This window comes from Chiloscyllium punctatum, chromosome 38 (genome assembly GCF_047496795.1).
Source record: "Chiloscyllium punctatum isolate Juve2018m chromosome 38, sChiPun1.3, whole genome shotgun sequence".
Classification (NCBI taxonomy): Eukaryota; Metazoa; Chordata; class Chondrichthyes; order Orectolobiformes; family Hemiscylliidae; genus Chiloscyllium; species Chiloscyllium punctatum.
Window position 1 is genome coordinate 29,625,956 of NC_092776.1, and position 22,614 is coordinate 29,648,569.

General features: G+C 39.0%; 1 protein-coding gene across 1 annotated transcript in view; it reads left to right on the plus strand.

Annotated features, from left to right (window-relative positions):
* The window catches only part of bub3 (BUB3 mitotic checkpoint protein), a 36,265-nt gene that overhangs the window by 11,285 nt on the left and 2,366 nt on the right, over positions 1 to 22,614 (plus strand). Inside the window, exons 3-6 of the mRNA XM_072557515.1 lie at positions 133 to 202; positions 2,927 to 3,078; positions 13,976 to 14,134; positions 17,132 to 17,309. Coding sequence (XP_072413616.1) covers positions 133 to 202; positions 2,927 to 3,078; positions 13,976 to 14,134; positions 17,132 to 17,309 — 559 coding nt within the window. The remainder of the gene's footprint in view (positions 1 to 132; positions 203 to 2,926; positions 3,079 to 13,975; positions 14,135 to 17,131; positions 17,310 to 22,614) is intronic.

Genomic DNA, 22,614 nt, shown 5'->3' on the forward strand with positions numbered 1-22,614 from the left:
ACATTTATGCTTATTCTTTTTCAGTTTGGTAAATGTGGGATCAATATTGGTTTCATCAGTGTACCAAATTATGTTGAGCACAAAGTGTTTAATTTTTCTCAATACCATCATTCCCTCTACCCCTGTAACTAGGATCCAACGCATTCATGGAGTGGCGGGTTGGACCTTTCACTGAAAATGCGGGATTTAAATACAGACCAGGGTGAGAAATGCTTATAATAAATGCTGTTAAGGAGTTACATGATGTTCTTGAAAAGCCTTTTAAGCAAATTATGCTTTCATGTTGTGATTGGGATTATGGAGCCTGTTGCCTGAGTTGACTTTCTAGTAAAGCCTTTGACAAGGTTCCGCATGGTAGACTGATTTAGTAAAATTTGATCATGTGGGAATCGGGGATAACTTGCCGGTTGGATACAAAACTCTCTTGACAGTAAGAGATGTGGTGGGGGGTTTTCTTTTGAACTGAAGGCCCGTGACCAGCGATGTTCCACAGGAATTGGTGTAGGGTTCACTTTTGTTTGTCATTGTATAAAAGATTTGGATGAGTATTTAGGAGGCATGCTTATTAAGTTTGCGGATGCTGCCAAAATTAATGGTATAATGGATAGTGAAGCAGGTTATCTAAGGTTACAAAAACATCTTGATCAATTGGGCCAACGGGCTGAGGAGTGGCAGATGGAGTTTAATTTAGATAAATGTAAGGTGTTGCATTTTGGTAAAATGAACAAGGGCAGGACTTGTACAGTTAATGGTCTGACTCTGGCAATATTGTCGATCAGAGACTGCCAGGTAGACAGGATGGTTAGGAAGACATTATCATTGTTCAGAGTGTTGATTTATAGGAGTTGCGATGTCATGTTGAGGTTGCACTGGATATTTGTGAGGCCACTTCTGGTGTACTGTTTCCATTTCTGGTTGCCTTGCCACAGAAGGATATTATTAATTTGGAGAGGGTGCAGAAAAGATTTTTCCAGAATGTTGCTGGGTCTGGAGGGTTTGAATTTTAAGGAGAGGCTACATAGGGTGGGACTTTTTTCACTGGAGCATAGGTAGCGGTTTATAAAATCATGAGGGGGCATAGATAAAGTGAATAGTAAAGGTATTTTCCTTAAGGTCGGGGAGATCAAAACCAGGAGGCATATTTTTAAGGTGAGAGGAGAAATATTTAAAAGGGACCTGGGGGGCAACCTTTCAACTTGATGACTCCTATGTGGAATGAACTACCAGAGGAAGTGGTAGATGCAGGTATAGTTACAACATTTAAAAGATGTTTGGACAGATGTATAAATAGGAAAGATTTGGAGGGATATGGGCCAAACACAGGCAAATGGGACTAGGTTTGTTTGGGAAAACTGGGCGAGTTTGTCTGAAGGGTCTGTTTCTGTATTGTGTGACTGACTTTTGTTGGTCAAAAAAGTTTGACAGCAAATTATATTAAACAAAAAAAAATAAATGTATTTCCTGTTTGTTTCTTTTAATGCAGCCTAATGTTTTATTCTAATTTCCATTTGCCCTAAACAGTCCATGCTAGTGTTATCCTACTAACAGTAGGCCTAATCGTTTGCTCAATCTGTCCATTATAGCTTTATTTCTTTCCCTCAAACACCCATCTAACCTATTTCTAAATGTTGGCATTGCCTCTGTTTTAGTAACTAACAGATCATGTATTATGCAGTTTCTCAACCTTCTATAAAATTATGTCACATTTGTTCAGGTTTATTCCATTGTTCTGGATTCCGTAACCCGTGTGAAGACTGTTTATATTTCCATGTTCCAAATCCTTCTTCATTTTAAATGCCTCTGTTCCTTTTACTGTTTTGATTTAGAATTCGGTAGCTACTGATTCCAATTTGCAGTTTAGAAGTGTACGTTGTTTGTGTGGAGAGATTTGGTGATCTTGTGATGGACAACTTTTTTGTGTTGAAAGATTGAAGAAGATAATAGTACACACATCTAATTTCACAATCTTTAAAAGTCTGCTTTGTATTCTTGCAAGTTAAGATATAATGTTTTATTGTCTTAATGGGCAAGCTTTTTTAATGTCTCCTGTGTTGGTTGCAAAAACTGTTGAGTTATTAAAATGGGGGACATATTCCTATAATGCTGAGGGGGGAAAAGTAAAATTAAGGGGTGGATCAACTTCTATTATATAACTGCAACTCATGACTTTAAGCAAACCCTGGTATGACAAAGATGGATTGCATTGCAAACACTTACAAAGTTAGGTTTGTGGAGAAGAGCCATTACTTCAGTTGATTTGCGGACTGTGTTTTGGAAGAGGGTAATCTCAGAGTAGCCCTTGGATTGGTTTGAACCTCTTTCCACTCCTGCCCCTGGTTTTCACTGTAGACACTCCATATTATTGATGTCAGTGAAGTGGCCTAGGGTCACGAGTTCATTCCTTTTCAAATAGATTTGATTATTCTCTGATTGACATCAGAGGAATACTTTATACAATAAACATTTGGACTGGAGAGATTCCAGTTTTCAGTTTGTGGCCAAGTTTGTAACCTTGAAGTCCAAGTCTTTACATTATGTTCACATTTTATAGTTCTGTCTAGCTGCTTTGTTCTACGTGATGATGTTACCTTTACGTCTTGGTGGTTTTCATTTGCTTAATTGGTGGCTGGATGAATTGTGGATGAAAATATGAATTTTTAATATCCAGCAGCTCAAGATAGCAAAAGTATTTATGAAAAATCAGCATTTCCTGCATGTCACATGGATGCAATGAGTCCTATTGTAACCTGAGATGGAATACAAGGGCAATCTATTTTAGACTTGCATGGCCCTTTTGAAGGGTGTACCCCCAGATGTTGACACTGGCAGTTGTAACGACAATAAAGAAGTCTCTCCTATGAAAGATAAATAACCAGCTTTTTTGCTTTCAAATAAACCAGAATTTGCCTTATTATCTTTTTTGTAGAAACAATTGTGGGTTCACATGATGCTTCAATTCGTTGTGTTGAATACTGCCCAGAAGTTAATGTAATGGTTACGGGAAGTTGGGATCAAACTGTCAAGCTGTGGGATCCTAGGACACCTTGCAATGCTGGAACGTTTGCACAGCCTGAAAGGGTATGCATTAATATTGTTTATGATGTAATGCTCAAATTATTTGCAAATAAAGCACAATTCCGTGTTTCTGTATAGGTATTTGCATTATTCACAATGTTGGCTCTATCTTTTGAGGCATAGAGTAAGATTGGATAATTATATATGATTGTAAATCACTATGTTGACTTGTATTCACGAGAATATAGAAAATGAAAGGGAAATGTGATTGAACATGGTTAAATTGATGCCAGAAAGTATTCTTTAATACAAAGGGTGGTGGAAATTCTGAAGCTCTTCCCAGAAAACTGAGCTTGGGTCAATTGAAAATTTCTTAAACCCGAGGGTTGCACATTTGTATGACAAGGTATAAAGATTGAGGAAGGCAGGTAAGTGCAATTTTAAAAAAAAGATAGATTATCTGTAATTGAATTGAATGGCAGAATAGTCTGGTGAGGCAAAATGGCTGATTTTCTGTTCCTACATAGTGATTTTTGACTAGTGCAGCATTCCATTTTGTTTGCTTTTTTGGTAAGTATCTAAGTGCTTAAATTAATAAACACTGGAGTATAAAATGTGTACTCAAATGCAAGTATAGACAAAGCACAATATTTCCCAGAGGCATTTACCTAATTCTGTTTAAGAATAAGAAAATCTATATCTTTGCTTGAATAAATTTTATAATTGAGGGGAAGATTCTTGGAATTTGAAAATGAAAAGAAAAACTTAACTGTGTGGTTGGACCAACCTGCTTTAAAATAATGCTTTATGATGCAAGACACTTGATAAAGAAGGGTGTTGTACCTAAAGCTTTAAAGAAAGGGGCTCCATTCCAGCCTAAAGCACAATCATTGCCATTTTAAAATCTGTCATGTACTTTCCTTAGTTTGCAGATATGTAGTTATGTTATTTTCCCATTTCCAGGTGAAACATTTTTAAATGCAGTCTGGTATTATGAAAAATAGGTTGACATTCTTACAGTGGATTAAATAACATTGCCAATATGGGGATGCATTTCCATGGTTTTTTATTTTGACCAAGTAATTGTAGGTAAGGTTTGAATCTAGTAAATTATAATGTTTGCATGGTAACATAGGTAAATTTTGTGGAGTCAACTGCTCACCTAAAGCACCCTATTCTTACTGTATTATCTACCACATTCATTACTAAGTGACCATGAAGTCACCCTATTATTCTTAGCCTAATTTTTAGTAAGATCTTAGTTTGAAGAAAATAGCTTGTGGTGAATGAGAGTATGATTTATTACATGTTAGCTTCCAAGAGCTAGTGATGAATCTGTGACAGAATGGAGTGGAACAGACAGGCATTGTCAATGGAGCTGTTTATTGGTTCACTGGGGCTCATTATGGCATCAGGTTTTTTATCTGAGTGAGTAATACTTCTCCTGATGAATGTGTGCACTGAGTAGACTGGCAGAATCTGCATGACCCATCAGCTCTACAGTTTGATTTATGAGTGCATAGGAGTTGGGAAGATCACACTTGCAGTGCAGAAAGTACTTGACAACCAGTATTTCTAAAGAAGCAGATGTATTATCTATTGCTTAAACCGTTGATCCAAATTACAGGCTTGAATTCAACATTATGATTTTATAGCTGCATGTATGAATATATAAAAGATTGTTAGTTGTGGGTGTTTCCTATGGGAATGTAAGTATGAGAAATAGCTGTACTACTGTAAGTATAGTCAAACATTCCAAACAGTGTGCACATGTGTGATTTAAAAGATGCATGCATTACTGAAAATAATTGATCTGATTTATGAAACTGTGCTATGACTATTGTATAATTGCCTTTTACGGTATCATAAATATACTAAGCAAATTGTGGTTTGGAGTTGTGGGGGGTGAAAAAAGTTGACATTTTTAAAAAAGATTAGGCCTCAAGTTAAACATGTTTAGGAACACAATCTGAAATACAGCTTAAGATAAAGGGATATGGTCAATTGTCAGATATTTATGAATCTATTAATTGTGCACTTGGAATGAGAAAGCAGAGATTGCTATCTTGAGAGAACTCTTGCAGAATTTCAGAACAAAGTATATGATTAAACTTCCTTTCAATACATCCACTAGTCTTAATGACTGTACAGATCTGTCAGTGCTGGTTTCAGTTTCTCTCACTTGACAATGTGCATTGTACTAAACGCTAACTCCTCTTGCATTCCTTTATATTCAATGAGGCCAGAGGAGAGCATCCCAAACATAAAAGTCCTGCTGGCAGTATTCACTTGACAAATAGGTAGTCGCACCCACTTGGTCCAGAACAGCAGAGTAAGATTGATCAGAAATTAAGATAAACGACGTTGTCATTTAGTATTTTCTGCAGAAACTCAGTTGCAGTCTGGGTCTAATGTTTAGTTGGACCAATTCTTTAATCTGTTCAGCATCTTCCATTCACTCCCTTTTAGGCAGATAAATGATAAATGCTCTGAATTTGCAGGGTTTTTGATGGTGGACTGTGATCCCAGTTTCAAGGTTTAGTGCAGATTAATGTGACAATCCTAAGCTTGCAGTTTGTCGTTTACTTTTCTGCAGGCAGTGCTGTGGTCCTGCTGTCCCATCCATGCCAGCCACCTGATGAAACCCTTTGTTCAGTGAAGCATCTGAATTTTTATTGATGTTTGTAAAAACTGCTGCTGAACAACAAATTTGATCATGAAAATAATTTTATATTTGGTGAATGATGTTGCATGTTTTCAGATCTAAATAATTGAATTTTAAACTTTGTTCATGGTGTTTCAGCTTCCACCTTTCTTCCCCATATGTTTGTCTCAGTCTTTATTGTGCATTCTAATTAATTTTAAAAAATTGGATATGTGCTTTTGATTTCATAGTTTACTGTTTGATCACTCCTCGATGTGAATTGCTGATTGCATAGCTTGATGACATCACTCGAACTTGACTCTGTATTCCTGTTAAACAATACTGCAATTAAACAAGAGATGTGAAAGTTCTAGCCACAGAATTTAAGGTATCTCACCAAGGCTTTCTTTGCAGCTGGTTTGGAGCACCCTTGCTTTGATCACAAAATCCCTCTGTCACTGTCTTTGGGTGAGGTTTTTATGAAATATCTGATTGAAATGATCAGTGTATTATGTGCAGTCTTAACATTCACTTTTTTAACCCTTTTAGGATATGCCCTATCTACTCTTAAAGCTAGCTTGAACAGTTCACTCCAGTTTGCTTATTGCTTTATTTGTTGGCCTGTACAGATTTCGTGGATGTTTGGAAAAGGCAGTCTCTAATGTTTTTGTCTCATAAGTGAACACATTTTTAAATCTGACCAAATTAGAAGTCATTGGTCTCAGCAACTTAAGATTCTTCCCTGCTGCCAAAGATGAAAAGATACCTTATTCCTGTTAAGTTTGTTTAAGTCACAGGTTACAAGCACTGAACAATTCGGGATTCATAATCCAATAAGATGTCATAGGCTGCCCTTTTCTAAATTTCAGGCTGCACAATTCAAACAGAAGTAAGCAATGAATAAGAATTAAGTGCAAGTTGAAAGCAGTTGACTGGGTTTTAAGACCACACTGCAAAGGCTGAATGACTACAATTTTCACACCACAATCTAGATAATTAATGGGGATCAATATGCTCACGGTACGTGAAGTTAAATGATTGGGAGAAGAAGAACTGAAGGTAGATAAAGAGGATGCTGTACTGTAGTTTCTTTGTTTGTTTGGCTAAATGCTCAGTCAGTTGTTTGAGTCATTTTTGGATGTCAAGAGTGGCTAAACTTAGCTGCAGGACTACTTTGAAGAGACCCCCCCTCCACACATGATCACAGTAAATCCAATTGGTCCTATGGTAAAATCAGTTCTGAGTGTCTCATGACTGAAACAACGATGAACTAGTTATTTCTGACTAAGAAGGGAACTCAGTCTAACAAGTTAGTTGTCTACTGCACTTTCTACACCTCTTGCTGATGTATTTCTCTGAATCCATACTTTCATTCTCTCCTTATCACACCATAATTTGTGATTCTTGCCTTGATTTTTTCTTTCTATAGCCACAAGGCTACATTCGAAGAGTTTCATGATTATTTGACTCCTGTTTCTGTTATGTGTACTGTCCTTGCTGATATCTGTACGATGTTCAATTTTTCATAATCCTGCATTCTACTGTTGCATTCTGTCACCTGATTGTTCGTTCTGTGTTTAAATTTGTATGCTATTTCTGCATCGGAGTTTTGATTTCAGATGTGATGTTGAACTAGGGCCCTATCTGTCCATTGAGTTGATGTAAAATACATAATGACTTTTGTCACCGAGGAGTTACCACGGTATACTGCCAATATTTATCTAACAAACAGCATCCCTTAAAAAAACCTCTGTCATCACTAATGTTTGTAGAAGTTGTCTGTGCACAAATTAGCTAATGTGGTTCCTATACAACAGCAGTGTTTTCACTTCTGAAGTGTTTGGCTTGAAAATACTTTTGAGGAATTAAGTGATTATGATAGACACCATAAGTTCAGATCTGTCCTTCAATCACTACCATTCTGTCATTGTTGTTGAAATAGTCACGTGTCTTTTGTCTGCTCCAAGATTAACTTCTCTTAAGGGTGCCATTCCCCAGCTTTTATGAAGATGATATTTTTGATTGTGGACTCAAATGGGAAAAGGACTGTTTTTAAAATGGAGAATTGTGGAAGGAATTGCTATATGTAAAAGCAAGTTGCCAGCACTTGTCTATATTGTTGTTTTGTTCAAGCAATCTGGGGAGTTGTTTTAGTTGCAGACAAACTGACACTGGATCTTTGACTGGCAACAAGCAGCTGATTGATTTGAGGAGTGGTCCAGATGGTGATGACAATTTGCCTTCTGCCTAGCAGCAACTACATAGTTGGCTCCCAAGTAGCTGAACAGCTTGTGGATGTGAATGAGATGGCCAGAAAGTGAGGTGCTTTTTCTCTTCAGTGAAAGATACATAAAACCTGAAGAAAGTCAGTTTAATTTTCCTTGGCAGTTGCTGTAAGTGTGGCTTTTGACCCATTTTATGTTTTAGAGATGTTATAATTCGCAATTGAGTCACTTCTTCTCCTCCTGAAAGGAAGTGAAAGTAATTGGAGAAGACCGATCTGAGGAGCAGCAGGTACACTCATCCCAAAAGGTGACATAAATTTAAGGTGAAGGGTGGAAGGTATAGGGGGGATGTCAGGGGTAGGTTCTTTAGTGGTGGGGGCATGGGATACGCTGCCTGTGGGAGTGCAGAGTCAGAATCATTGGTGACCTTTAAGTGGCAATTGGATAGGTACATGGATAGGTGCTTAAGCTAGGACAAATGTTCGGCACAACATCGTGGGCCGAAGGGCCTGTTCTGTGCTGTATTGTTCTATGTTCTAAAAGGATCGTCTTAGTGAACCCTGTAGAGAAGGACCATTTGAACTGCCTTCCAGTTTTTCCCTCCCACCAGTAAGCACAATATATTTTGTTTCTGTGTCTGCATGTGTTTATAGGCGGTTAGAATCCTTTATATGTTATATGTGAAGTTAAATGTTAACACTTCATAGTTACTTAAAATCTATTTTTAATAAATTGTAACTCTGAAGTAATGATACACGGTTGAGCTTTGTCAACCTGGGTCTGAAAAGACAAATTGGGGAATTTTGTGTACCTTTTAACAACCTTGACTTTTGTGATGACTCTGAGAATAGAAGTCTCTAATTTTAATGTGCACTACCTCAGTGAAGTGTAACACCAGCTGAGCTACATCCCATACCATCTTCAATGTGAGTTAAATTCTGTTGGCTCCTCCCTATATAGTATCCCTGTCAATATTCATATCCTTACTAATGAGTACATGAAGATGCAAACTCACTAAACCTTCTGTGCCATCTACTGATTTGTCAAACTAGGTCTGTGGAAATAGAGAGGGAACCAACAAGAGGAAAATCCATTTGACCACGCCATCACCTGCAGCATATACATCGGAAGTAGTGACTACCACGCTACCGCTGTGTTGACTGGAATAGATTTCGAATGGATTCTTGCAACACAAGATTGGATCATTCATCAAGTGCTGTGGGCCATCAGCAACACCATTTGTAACCTGGCATATCTTCCATTTTGCCTCTGTTATTAGGTTAGGAGCCCTGACTTAACAGGTGTAGGATAGCATGCCAGGAGCAGGTGTATGACTAGGAAGGGTTTAGAGGGATATGGGCCAAGTGCTGGCAAATGGGACTAGATTAATTTTGGATATTTGAATGACATTGGATCGAAGGGTCTGTTTCTTTGCTGTGCATCTCTACAATTCTGTTTGTTGCCCATCCCTAGTTGAACTGAGGACTCGCTAGGCCATTTTGAGGCAATTGGGTCATAGAATTATTTGAATCAACCATGTTGGAGTATGGCTGAATCGCATGTAGGCCAGACCACAAAAGGATGATAGATTTCCTTCCCTAAAATTACACTAATGAATGACAGTTGTCATTAAGCAGGTTTTTAGTCCTAGACTTTATTGAATTCAAACTTAACCATCTGCCATGGAGGGTATGAAATCCTTGTGCCTAGAATAATACAGCGTGACGCAAGGAAGTCCCAGTTCTTGCATGGTATTTTGTAAATGACATTAGTTTTACTTGTTGTCTATATAGTGTCTTTCAAGTTCATTAGCTGTTGTTCAAGTGTGTTGGTGGGTTTGTGGGCTACTATGATGCCAAAGGGTCCGAGTAGTCTGGCGGTCATTTCAGAGATGTCTTTGTAGGGGAGAGTGGTTCGGGTTTCTGGATGTGTTTTGTCTGCTTGTTTGGGTTTATTGCTGAGAAGTCGACGGACTGTGTTCACTATGTACCCATTCTTTTTGAATGCACTGTGTAGGTGATTTTCCTCTGCTCTGCATAGTTCCTCTGTGTGCTACAGCGTGTGGTGGCTCATTGAAATAATGTTCTGATCCATCTTAGTTTTTGGATGTTGGCATGATTGCTTCTGTAGTTCAATATTTGTTCCATATGTGGTGTTTTCCTGTAAACGCCGGTTTGAAGTTCCCTGTTGGCTGTTCACTCTAGTGTGACATCTATGAAAGGCAGTTTGTTGTTGTTTTCCTCCTTTTTAGTGAATTTTATGCCAGTAAAGGTATTATTGATTGTCTTGAAGGTTTCCTCTAATTTGTTTCATTTAGTGATGACAAAAGTGTCATCCACTTAGCGGGCCCAAAATTTGGGTTGGATGTTTGGCTTTTGTTCAAACTGTTTGTTCGAGTCTCTGCATTACTGTCTGTAAGAACCCTGATATTGGAGATCCCATGGGCATTCCGTTGGTTTGTCTGTAGGTCTTGTTGTTGAAGGTGAAGTGGGTAGTAAGGCACAGGTCCACTAGCTTGATGATACTGTCATTGCTGATGAAGTTGATGGTATTTGGTGTATGTGTCTTTGGGTCTTCTAATAGTATAGTTAGTGTTTCCTTGGCCAGGTTGATTGATGTGAACAGGGCTGTTACATCAAAGGAGACCATTATTTCATCCTCTCTATCTTAGTGTCTTTGGTCTTCAGGAATTCTTGGGTGGAGTGGTTGGAATGGCATGAGTCTTCTCCTAAGGGTTTAGTCTTTGATGTAGCTCCTTGGCCAATTTGTAAGTTGGTGTTCCAGATGGCGAAACACTTCATTTAGGCAGAAAACTAGCCACCAGGATACATGAATGTCAACTAGCCACAAAACGACATGACCCTCTTTCACTGGTATCCTTGCATAAAGATAACGAAGGACACCACTTCCACTGAGACAACACATCTATCCTAGGACAAGCCAAACAGAGACACGCACGAGAATTCCTAGAAGTGTGGTTTTTCAACCAGAACTCTATCAACAAAAACATTGACTTGGACCCCATTTACCACCCCCTGAGACAAAGAACAGGAAATGACGACATCACCACAGGAAATGACAGCACCAACCCAAACATATAAATAGAAAGCAGGAAACATCAGTGCTTTGTCCGGAGGCTCACTGAAGATGTTACCTAGTATGGTGACGAAATGTCTGAAAATTAACCTTCCAGCTCAGCAAGCAAACCAACATCCAGAACCTCAACCTGAGCTGCAAATCTTCTCAAAAAACTTGCTAACAATAAAATATATTCTATTCTATCAAGGATATTCTATTATTATTCACTGGCTCTGCATGAAGTTAGTGTTAACCGTAAGGAGGATAGAAGGTCACGAAGAGTGTGCCATCATTCGCAAACACCGTTGAGTACCATTTGTTGCTCCTCAGATACTGAATCAGTCTGTTCAATTGCAGCATGACCAGAACAACAACCAGGCTTGGCCCTGTAGGTGGCAAGTAGCATTCATACCATACAAAAGCTAGGCAATGCTTAATAGGGAGCCCAATATTGCCTCTTGATCCTCAATGACTTTAATGTTGTTGAATACCTATGCCAAATTCTGGGGTTTACTATTGACCGGAAGCTAAACTGGGCGAGACATATGTATGTGTCGCTACAAGAATTTACTAAAGGTGTGCAGCAAGGATTGGTGCTTGGTCCACTGCTTTTCATTAATTTAGAAAATGATTTGTATGTGAATATGGAAGGTATGGTAGTAAGTTTGAAGATGACCCCAAAGTTGATGGTGTAGTGGACAGTGAAGGAGGTTTCGTCACAGTGTAACGGGACCTCCATCGGATGGACCAACGAGCCAAGAAGTAATAGATGAAGTTTAATTGAAATATGAGGTGTTGCATTTTAGTAAGGCAAATCAGGGCAGACTAGGGATCTGGGGAGTGTTGCGACAAAGGGACCTAGGGGTGCAGGAGACAGGGTAATGAAGAAGGCACTTAATGCGCTGACCAATCAAATCAAGTGTAGAGTTATAGGAGTTGGGAGGTCATGGTGCAACTGTACAGGGCATTGGTTAGGCCCCTTTTTTAGAATACTGAGTTTGGTTCTGGTCTCCCTGCTATAGCAAGGATGTTGTGAAACTTGAAAAGGTTCAGAAAAGATTTTGAGGTTGTTGCTGAAGTTGTAAGGTTTATATAGGGAGAGACTGAATAGGCTGTGACTTCTTGATTGTCAGAGGCTGAGGAGTGACCTTTTATAGAGGTTTATCAAATCATAAAGGGCATGGAAAGGGTAAATTTGAAGATCTTTTTTCCCAAGGTAGGGGAATCCAAAATAGAGGGCATAGGTTTAATATGAGAGGGCAACTTTTTCATGGAGAGTGGTGCATGTATGGAACAAGTTGCTAGAAGTATGTACACTTACAACACTTAAAAGATGTCTGGATGGGTACATGAATAGGAAGGGTTTATTAGAGGGGTATAGGCAAATTCCTGGCAAGTGGGGCTAGATCCATTTAGGATATCGGTTGGCATGGATGCGGTGCACCGAATGGTTTGTTTCCATGATGTAAAGTTTAAGACTGACAGATTAGAGACTCTGAATTCAGTATTTCTCATCCTGTCTTCACAGTGCCAGTCCCTTGTCCACAAGTTACGTATCTGGAGTGTGATGGAGTGTTCTTCAGTTGCCCAGACAGGTGCAGCTGCAATACACTTAAGTTTGATACCTTTGAGGATAAAGTAGTTCACTTGATTAGCACTTCATCTAGCCCCTATAACATTTACTCATCCTACTACTGATGGACTGCAGGATCCTTCGTTACTTTACATATCCATGCCCTCGACTGTCTAGAAAGATGAGTTCAGCAGGTGCATGGGACCACCATCACCTGCAAGTTCCACACAAAGTCATACATCATCCTGACTTGGAGCTCTGTCGCTGGGTCAAAATCTTGGCACTCAGTTCTGAAGAGTGCCTCCATCCCAAGTATTGCAGTAGTTTGATTTGGTAGCTCACCACTTTGTCCAGGACAATTAGGGATGGGCAATAAATGCTGATGTAGTCACTAATGTCCAAGTTCCCTTTTAACAAATAATAAGATGGTTATCATTTGGGAATTTGGAGTTTTAAAATGGTGACATATTTTGGTTTTAGTTCTTGAATGTAAATTATCTGAGATTAGAAAGTTGTTTGGAATGGTAACCTAAATACATCCATTTGCAAGTAAGCATGCTTCAGTTAAGTGCCTAATAGGATACTTGTGCGTTATTGATGAAATCTTTATACAGCTGAGTTTAGGACTGATGGAGAGTACAGACTGCAACCACACTAGTTTAATTTGACTTCAGTTTGGAGAATTAGAACTTAGTTCTGGAGCACAATTTCCGCTGAGCAAAAGAATTCAGATTTTGGTTCAGAAGAGCCTTTTCATCTTAATTTTAGTTTCTGAAGTCCACGCTATATTTGTGTAAAAAGTCTCAACTTGGTGGAACTGAAGGCAAGCAGAATGGGAAGGCTGTTGTAAACTGCAATATAAGAAGAATAAGCTGGAGGGGGGAGATAATTCGACAGCTGAGTGGTATTTCTGTTGGATTAAATATCTATAGGGATGTCGATGGGAAAAAGGTTGAAACTTTATTTGCTGTTTGTTTAAAATCTTTCAACACTGTCATTTTTGTTTTCTTTTGTGCAGTAAACTTCTGTTCTTTATATTAAAAACCTTAAGCAGCTCCATGTGAACATACTCTGTGACTAACTACAGAAAATAAATGTTTGATCGATCAAGCTGGTTTCCAATCTGGCTAGTCGTCTTACCATCGGCTGAGATCATAATGATCGGAATGCACATGTATTTGTCACTATGTAATTTTCAAAACTATTCGAAGAATCTTGGATAATGCACTGACTGTAAAGAGTCAGTACAGTCACTTCTGATTTTAATGAAGTATGGTGTCCTAAATGCAAATTGCCTTAAGATATTTGTCATCGTTAATTGAAAAGTGGGCAGTTCACTTAATTGTTATTTCCTTTTGATAGATTAGGATTTAGTGTTGCATAGATATTTTCTTTAATGTGTGCAGTTATAATATAAAGTATTACTCTTTTTCTCCTTAGGTGTACACGCTTTCTGTTTCAGGAGATCGCCTAATTGTGGGTACTGCTAGCCGCCGTGTGCTGGTGTGGGACCTGAGGAACATGGGATATGTACAGCAAAGGAGAGAGTCCAGTCTGAAGTATCAGACACGCTGCATCAGAGCATTTCCAAATAAACAGGTATTTAATGTATTATTCATCTTAAGCAATATTATAATTGGCTCAAACATGTTTTGGTTGACTCGTACACTATGCAAAGTTAAAGTCATCGTAGGGCTGCTCTCAGATCAGAGAGAGACAACTGGTGGTGATTTAACCTGAGGGTCGTCACACCTCAGGCCGGGGAGAGGTTGAGAAGAATTTCAGGATAGCGTTCATCAGCTCAGGAATTGAACCCGTGCTGTTGGCATCACTCTGCAGCACAAACCAGTTGTCCAGTTAAGTGAGCTAATTATCTTTACACTGTATGTCAATGTATAGAATGTAGGAGCTCCCATTATCTTGGAGATGGGTTAAAAAAAGATAATTTGATGCATTTAGAATTATTACACCTGATAAATTGTATAGCAGCATGCCATTCTAACTTCCCAAATATCTTGAAGTATCTTGGGAAGTGCAAAAACTAGGCTGAAGGAAATCATGCAAGCTCCAAGAGACTTTTCCGTCGTATGTTGCAATGTGAATTAACTAATTCTTCGTCTTCTAACTGGCAATGTTCTCTTCTGTCTGAAGCTTTCAAATTCATATGATTGTGAGAAGCTCAGTTATCACAAAATATGGAAGTTGTTGTAGATGGCTGATTCTAAAATGAAAATAAAAATGTAAATGTGTCTTGGCAGCCATAGTTGGTTCTGCGATAATTTGGTAGTTTTGTTCTCATGTCATGCCGTGTCATAGGAAACTTGTGTAGTAGCAATACCATTTAAATTAATGGGGTCGGAATTGCATTATAACCAATATACACTTTAAAAGTTCGCGCTATAGAAATAATGTCCTCAGTTTGTCAATCGTGTTATATCAAATTTGCTGGCCCATATCCCTCTGAACCTTTCCTATGCATGTGTCTATCCAATTGTTCTTCTACACCTTTCCACAGCCTCCCTATTCTTAAGATATGAGGACCAAAACAGATTAGTGATTTCAGTTGCAAATATATAAAAATCCTTATCCTTCTCTCTGCAGATGTTGTCTGACCTGTTGAGTATTTCCAACATATTTAACTTTATCTGAACTTTCCAGAATCTCCAATATTTTGTTTTTATTTTCACAATAACCCTATGTGATCTCTGGTTTATATTCAACAGTCCTAAAAATACAACCTAGAGTCCTGGATGTTGTGACTAGTGGAGAAGCAGTGATGTTTGCTGATTTCAGAGATAGAAACTTAACCTAGTTTGTTAGCTGCAGTTAGAACCACCTTCTCTCGCTGCAGCAGGGCATTGCACCAGGAGGAGCAAACGTTGTGTTAATATAACACTGATGAAACCTTGTTGCTGGGGAATTGGAGACAAACCCTTGAGACCAATTTTCAGCTCATTGACAGATGAGCTTATTTTAAACCAGTTATGACACTTTTTTTTTTAATTTTAAAAAATCTGACTTTATAAACTTAAAAGTATTAAAGTATTTAAAACATAAGAATACTGAGCCAGAGAGAGAGAGTGTGTGTGTCTGTGAGAGAGAGAGAGAGAGAGAGAGAGAGAGAGTGGAGGGAGGGACAGGGACAGACACCAGCATGCGAAAGTTCTGTGACAGTTAAAAGTCCATGTGTTAAAATACTGTGCAAGTTATTGGTGAGTGGCTGAAATTCATGCGCTCCTTATGTCCGAGTTTCTTACTGTTAGAAAATCTGGGCTACTGTATATCTTGTGAGCTGTAAACTCTTAACTTGTTGTCATGTTTCTTGAACAAGCCCCTTTGCAAGATGCAGTTTTCCACCTTCTTGTGAGGTACTGCAATTGTCCAACTTATTATATTTTGTTTTACTAGCAGAAAAAAAAATGATATCTTATTAAAGTTTTGGTCAATGTAAGCAATGTTGCCTGCTTATAGTATTCGTGAAGTACTCATCATAGAAAATACAATGTGTTTTGACTTGTATTTAAAAGAAATATTTGATCAATGTTTTCCTTGGATACATTATAGACTGTGAGGTTCTATAGATTTCCTCATGCTATGTTAGGATATGTGAGGCAGAAGACTTAGTTGCACAGATGGCAACCAGTCTGACGACAATTTTTTACGTTGACTTTTCCTTTGCAACTACTTCCACGGGTTCATAGTGGGGAAAAAAACTGAGTTAGTTTTTGATTAGAAATGTTATAAAAGATGGACATAGCAGTTTAACAATGCTGTGAAATTGTTTCAAATTGCTGCAAAGTAGCTATAGTTGCCCACTGTAGTATGGTTAAATGCCAGTTTAATGCCTGAAATCACTGATGATTTCTACTAGATACTGAATCATGATTTTGACCTGGCACCAGTGTAAGAGTTCCTGTCAGTGAAAAGCAAGTCTTAACAAATGATTCATTGTACTTGTATCTTTTAAAAATATTATATGATCTCGTGTGAGAAGCAGGCTACAACAGAATATGAAGGTCAGTGGGTTCATGCAAGAATGCATGTGGAAGGTATTGTTGTGCAAGACATAGATGGTGATACTACTTTGGCCTATTAGTTAAATGCTTTGTGTCGTCTTCTCAACTCTATCCACTTTCACTTTACAGGTATCAATTATAGTTGAAAAGTGTGGTGCTGGAAAAACACAGAAGGCCAGTCAGCATCCGAGGAGCAGGAGAATCGACATTTCGGGCATATGCCCTTCTTCAGGAATGAGCCCTTCATTCCTGAAGAAGGGTTTATGCCCGAAACGTCGATTCTCCTGCTCCTCGGGTGCTGCCTGGCCTGTGTTTTTCCAGCACCACACTTTTCAACTCTGGTCTCCAGCATCTGCAGTCTACACTTTTTCCTAGGTGCCAATTATATTCAATATTACTGTGTATTTACAGTAGGTTTTGAGCAGTGGCAAATGAGAGCTAAATTATGTATTGATTTCTCCTGTCTTGCGTCGAATGAAGAAGTATTAGGGTATTGTGATGATTTACGCATAAAGATTTTTTTTCATCTGGTTTTGGAACTTCTGGAGTTTTCATGGTATCAAATTTTTCTGCTTTTTAGGGTTACGTTCTGAGTTCAATTGAGGGACGCGTTGCAGTGGAGTATCTTGATCCAAACCCAGAAGTGCAGAAGAAAAAATATGCTTTTAAATGTCACCGATTAAAAGAAAACAACCTTGAACAAATTTATCCAGTCAATGCAATTTCCTTTCACAGTGTTCATAACACATTTGCTACAGGTAAGATGTAATACAAAACATGAATTAACTAGCTTTCTGAAAAATAATGTTTTGATCTAGTTACATTTTCTGTTACTTCAGGTTCAAATTAATGTATGTTTTGGTTTATGTGTACAGAAACATGAATTCAAGTAAGCTGGATCAATTTGAACATATTTTCATCAGATATGGTTTTGTTTATACAAAACATTGTTTAAACAAACTTTTTTTCGTTTGTTTTTCTTGAATTTGAAATTCCTCCTCTATTATATGAATTTGAGATTCCCAATTCAGTTCATGATATTTTAGATTTTTGTCTGCTTCTTGTTTATTAAATCAGAATTGGTTAGATTTGTATGATCAAAGTAAACTTCAGTACCAGGCTACTACCTTTCAACTATTCTTGGCACAGTTAACATTTTCCTTGGATTCTTCACTTGGTTACCCACATGCACCAGCACCTGTCATTTTTAACTTTGGAGATATTAAAGTGCAGTTGACTCATCTAATGTATATGCTGTTGTTACTTTCCAATACCAGCTGCTGTGCTTTCTTCAGATGCTAGTCAGGGGACCATTGGAGGATATGGAGGCTTTTGTATACCGTAGCCTTTTGGTTTTAGTTTTGTGGATTGAATAGCATTAAAAACAGAAAAGATCTGTGTGCATTTCCCACATTGGTGCACAGGCCAATCATCTCCATGTGATTATTTGTAATCTTTGCAGTTGTAAGTATGCAAATCCTGAAATTTATATATCTTCAGAAAATATTTGTTTATATTTTGTGTTTTGGAATCACTTTGACCATGTAGTGGTTTTAAAAATAGATTCTAATTCCCTGAGCCTGTCTTTCATCTGCAAGTCAGGTTTGGATTACACTCTCCATTTGCCTGAACAAAATTAAAGAAGCTCAACACCATTCTGGATCAGCACTCCATCCACCAGCTCGAACGTTTACTCATTCCACCATGATAGTGACAGTAGCATACATTCAAAGCCTCTATTGGAGCAGTTCACCAAGGCTGCTTCAACAGTACTTTGGAAACCTATGACTTCTACATCCTAGAAAGACCAATGCAGCAGATCAGAGAAGACTTACCTGCATGTTGCTCAAAGCGGCACAACATCCAGACTTGTAACTACTCCAGTTCCTGTACCGTCACTTTTGGAATTTGTTTTCCAGTGAACCTGCACAAAGTCATCTGCAGCATCAAGTTAGAGATGGACAACAGGTGCCTTGCCTGTAATGTCCACATTCCATGAAAGGATAAAATGATTTATTTGCAGATAATTTAAGCAAAGCCATTTAAAAATTGATGTGAATTTTAAAATCGATAGAACAAGAGACTGAAATGGCTGTGATAAAAACCGATTAAATGATTTTAGTTCATGGATTGGAGCCTTGGAGTGGCACTTAGTTCTGCAGCTTGGTATTAGAGTCACATTTACTCTAGAAATTTAAACAATAGGAACATTTTGTGGAAAATGCATCTCCTGACTATCAAACTATGTTTCTTTTTCTTTTAAAAGCTTTACAAAAATAGCCCTAATTTTTCTTTGTGTTCAAGAATGTTTTGGCACTTTTAATTATTTTAGTTAATTTTAAAACATGGCTGAATCTTTAATAATATTGTTATACACGTAACCTTCACATGTAAAGGCAGGTTGTTTTTGACTGCTGGAAGCTGAAGTGGTCTTACAAACTGCTGTGGCGAAAGAAATTAAAGTTTAGTAAAACTGTACCCTGACCTTAAATTTACCTGGAATAATTCATCAACTTCACCAACACATTCTACCCTGACCTTAAATTTACCTGGACCATCTCTGACACCTCCGTCCCCCTTCCTGGACCTCTCCATCTCCATTAATGACGACCGACTTGACACTGACATTTTTTACAAACCCACCGACTCCCACAGCTACCTGGATTACACCTCTTCCCACCCTATCTCTTGCAAAAATGCCATCCCATATTCCCAATTCCTATGCTGTATCTGCTCCCAGGAGGACCAGTTCCACCACAGTACACACCAGATGGCCTCCTTCTTTAGAAACCGCAATTTCCCTTCCCACGTGGTTAAAGATGCCCTCCAACGCATCTCGTCCACATCCCGCACCTCCGCCCTCAGATCCCACCGCTCCAACCATAACAAGGACTGAACACCCCTAGTGCTCACCTTCCACCTTACCAACCTTCGCATAAACCAAATCATTCGCAGACATTTCTGCCACTTCCAAAAACACACCACCGCCAGGGATATATTTTCCTCCCTTCCCACCGCCTTCCGCAAAGGCCGTTCCCTCCATGACTACCTGGTCAGGTCCATGCCCCCAAACAACCCACCCTCCCATCCTGGCACCTTCCTCTGCCACCGCAGGAATTGCAAAACCTGCGTCCACACCTCCCTCACCTCCATCCAAGGTCCTAAAGGAGCCTTCCACATCCATCCAAGTTTTCCCTGCACATCCACCAATATCATTTATTGTATCCGTTGCTCCCAATGCAGTTTCCTCTACATTGGGGAGACTGGAAGCCTCCTAGCAGAGCGCTTTAGGGAACACCTCCAGGACACCCACGCCAATCAACCACACCGCCCTGTGGCCCAACATTTCAACTCCCCCTCCCACTCTGCCGAGGACATGGAGGTCCTGTGCCTCCTTCACCGCCACTCCCTCACCACCAGACGCCTGGAGAAAGAACGCCCTATCTTCCGCCTCAGAACACTTCAACCCTAGGGCATCAATGTGGACTTCACCAGTTTCCTCATTTCCCCTTCCCTCACCTCGCCCTAGTTCCAAACTTCCAGCTCAGCGCTGTCCCATGACTTATCCTATCTGCCTATCATCTTTTCCACCTATCCACTCCACCCTCCTCCCTGACCTTTCACCTTCATCCCCTCCCCCACTCACCTATTGTACTTTATGCTACTTTCTCCCCGCCCCCACCCTCCTCTAGCTTATCTCTCCACCCTTCAGGCTCTCTGCCTTTATTCCTGATGAAGGGCTTTTGCCCGAAACGTTGATTTTACTGCTCCTCGGATGCTGCCTGAACTGTCATGCTCTTCCAGAACCACTAATCCAGAATCTGCAGTCATTGTTTTTACCCTGAATTAGATTCAGTACAATGCTAGCAGAAGGAAATTCAAACACAGACATAGTAGGGGGGAGTTAGCATTAAACTGGAAGAAATGTTTGGCACACATCAATGGAGGGGATGCAGGTACAAAGTTTATATCAGCAACAAATTGCAACAGCCCATATCCCCTATCTAAACAAAGTCACAATCACCAATACGCTTAACCTTAAACCTATGTTGACTCTTTACCCTCACTGCATTTTAACACCTCCCTCTCGAGGTCAACATTGCCTCCCACAATTGCAGATTCTTTCTGTTTTTGAGCTTTTTGAATATATTCTCCCCTTCTTTTGCCTATATTGTCATTTGTTTAGTTCTTTGCTGTTTCAAAACACACTCTCTGAACCTCCTGTTTGCTCCTAACCATTTTTTAAGGTATTTTCAGTTTTACGCTTGCTCTTCTTTTGGATGGTGTCCTTTCACTTAGTTATCTTCATTTATAAAGTGTCTTAATGAATGGCCAACATTTTGAACATGGTATTTTGATCATTTGCATATGAATGTTGACCATGTGCTTCTGAATTATCATTGAGTATGATGTACACAGGTTTGAACAGGAAGTTGAAGGTGAAGCTGTAGGTAACAGGTGAGTATGTGGTTATGAAGACAAAACTATTGGAGTTGCTATTATGTCATTGTTCAAGCCACTAATAGAAAGAAGAATGGATTATGAAAATAAACTGCTGAGGTGAAATTTTAGCGAAGTTGAAGGCGAATGAAGAAACTGAGCCTCTGAGTTACAGTATAACTTTTCACATTACCCAATGCTGTTTGACAGGAGAAGTTAGATTGGAGGACTTCAGAAAGTAAAGCTGGATAAAGCATGTTATTAGATTTTGGAAAGTAGGCAACAGTGGGAGTTTGTTTGTTTTTGAGAGTGGTTGGAAGTGTTGAGCTGGCTGATGAGCAATTTTGCCACTACTTCAGAATTGCCCAGAAGTCTTTGAAATATGAAATTGTAACCTCTTCAGAATTCTCATTGAGAGTAAAAATCGAGAAAACATAGGAATATTAAATCAACTTTTTTTTTTCTTTCAATTATTGGAGTTGATCAAAGTGGCCAAAGGTTTTTTGGTCAGATTGAATATTAATCTAAATGGGTAACAGTTTCCTCCCTTACCAGTTGAAGTGGGAAAACAATTGAGGATAGACTAATGGTGAGAGTCTGAGGTTAAAAATATAAACTCAGCAAATCTGGCAGTATCTCTAGGTACTGCATGTGAAAGTAATATTCTAGTCCTATTTAACTTAGTCATCCAGTGTATTGGCCTAGATTGTTGGTGTTAAAGAAGAGCTGGGAAGAGGTAAAGAAACAGAGCCTCTGGTAGCAATCTGATTTCTATGAAATATATTTTATGGCATTTAATGTTTGTTTTAGTACCAAAGATTTTGTTCAGCTTTGGAGTTTCTGCTAGATTGCAGTAAACCAAGTCAATGTATCTGCAATCCATCCAACCCAAATGACGTCCAACGCAAATTAGTTTTCAGAATCTTGTTAGCTTGAAAAGACAGTCCTGATGATTGTGACTGTAAAGGTTAGCAATTAATTTAACAGTTTTTTTTTGTTAATTGTGCTGATTTGTAGACCTTGGAGAAGATTCTAAAATTGAGCTTGTGACAATGATTTGTTTCCATGTTAGAATGTTGAGTAGCTTGAATGGGAGCCTGCAGGTGGTTGTCTCTGCTCCCCTTTTTCTTCAAGATGGGCAAGGTTAGAAGGTGCTGTTTAAGAATCCTTGGTGAATTTCTGCAGTACATCTGGAGTGTCAGTGGTGATGAGAGTAAATGTTGGCAAATTATAGTACCAATTGGACAGGCTAATTTGTCTTGGATAGTGTCAAGTTTCTCCAGTGTTGGAGCTGCACATCTTCAGGCAGGTATTCCATTGCACTCCTGATTTGTACATTGCAGGTGATGAGCAGGCTTTGGAGAGTCAGCAGGCAAGTTATTTGGGATGCATGATTCCTGGCCTCAGACCTGTGATGTAGCCAAAGCATTTATAGGCTAGTTAGTTCAGTTTCTGGTTAATGGTCACCCAGGATTTTATTATGGGTTTCAGTTAAGCAATACTGTTGAATGTCAAGGAGAAGGTCAAGATTGTCTCTCAGTGGAGGTGATCATTGCCCAGCCCTTGTATAGCATGAAGGTAACTTGCCACTTGTCAGCCCAAAGCTGGATATTGTCCAGGTCT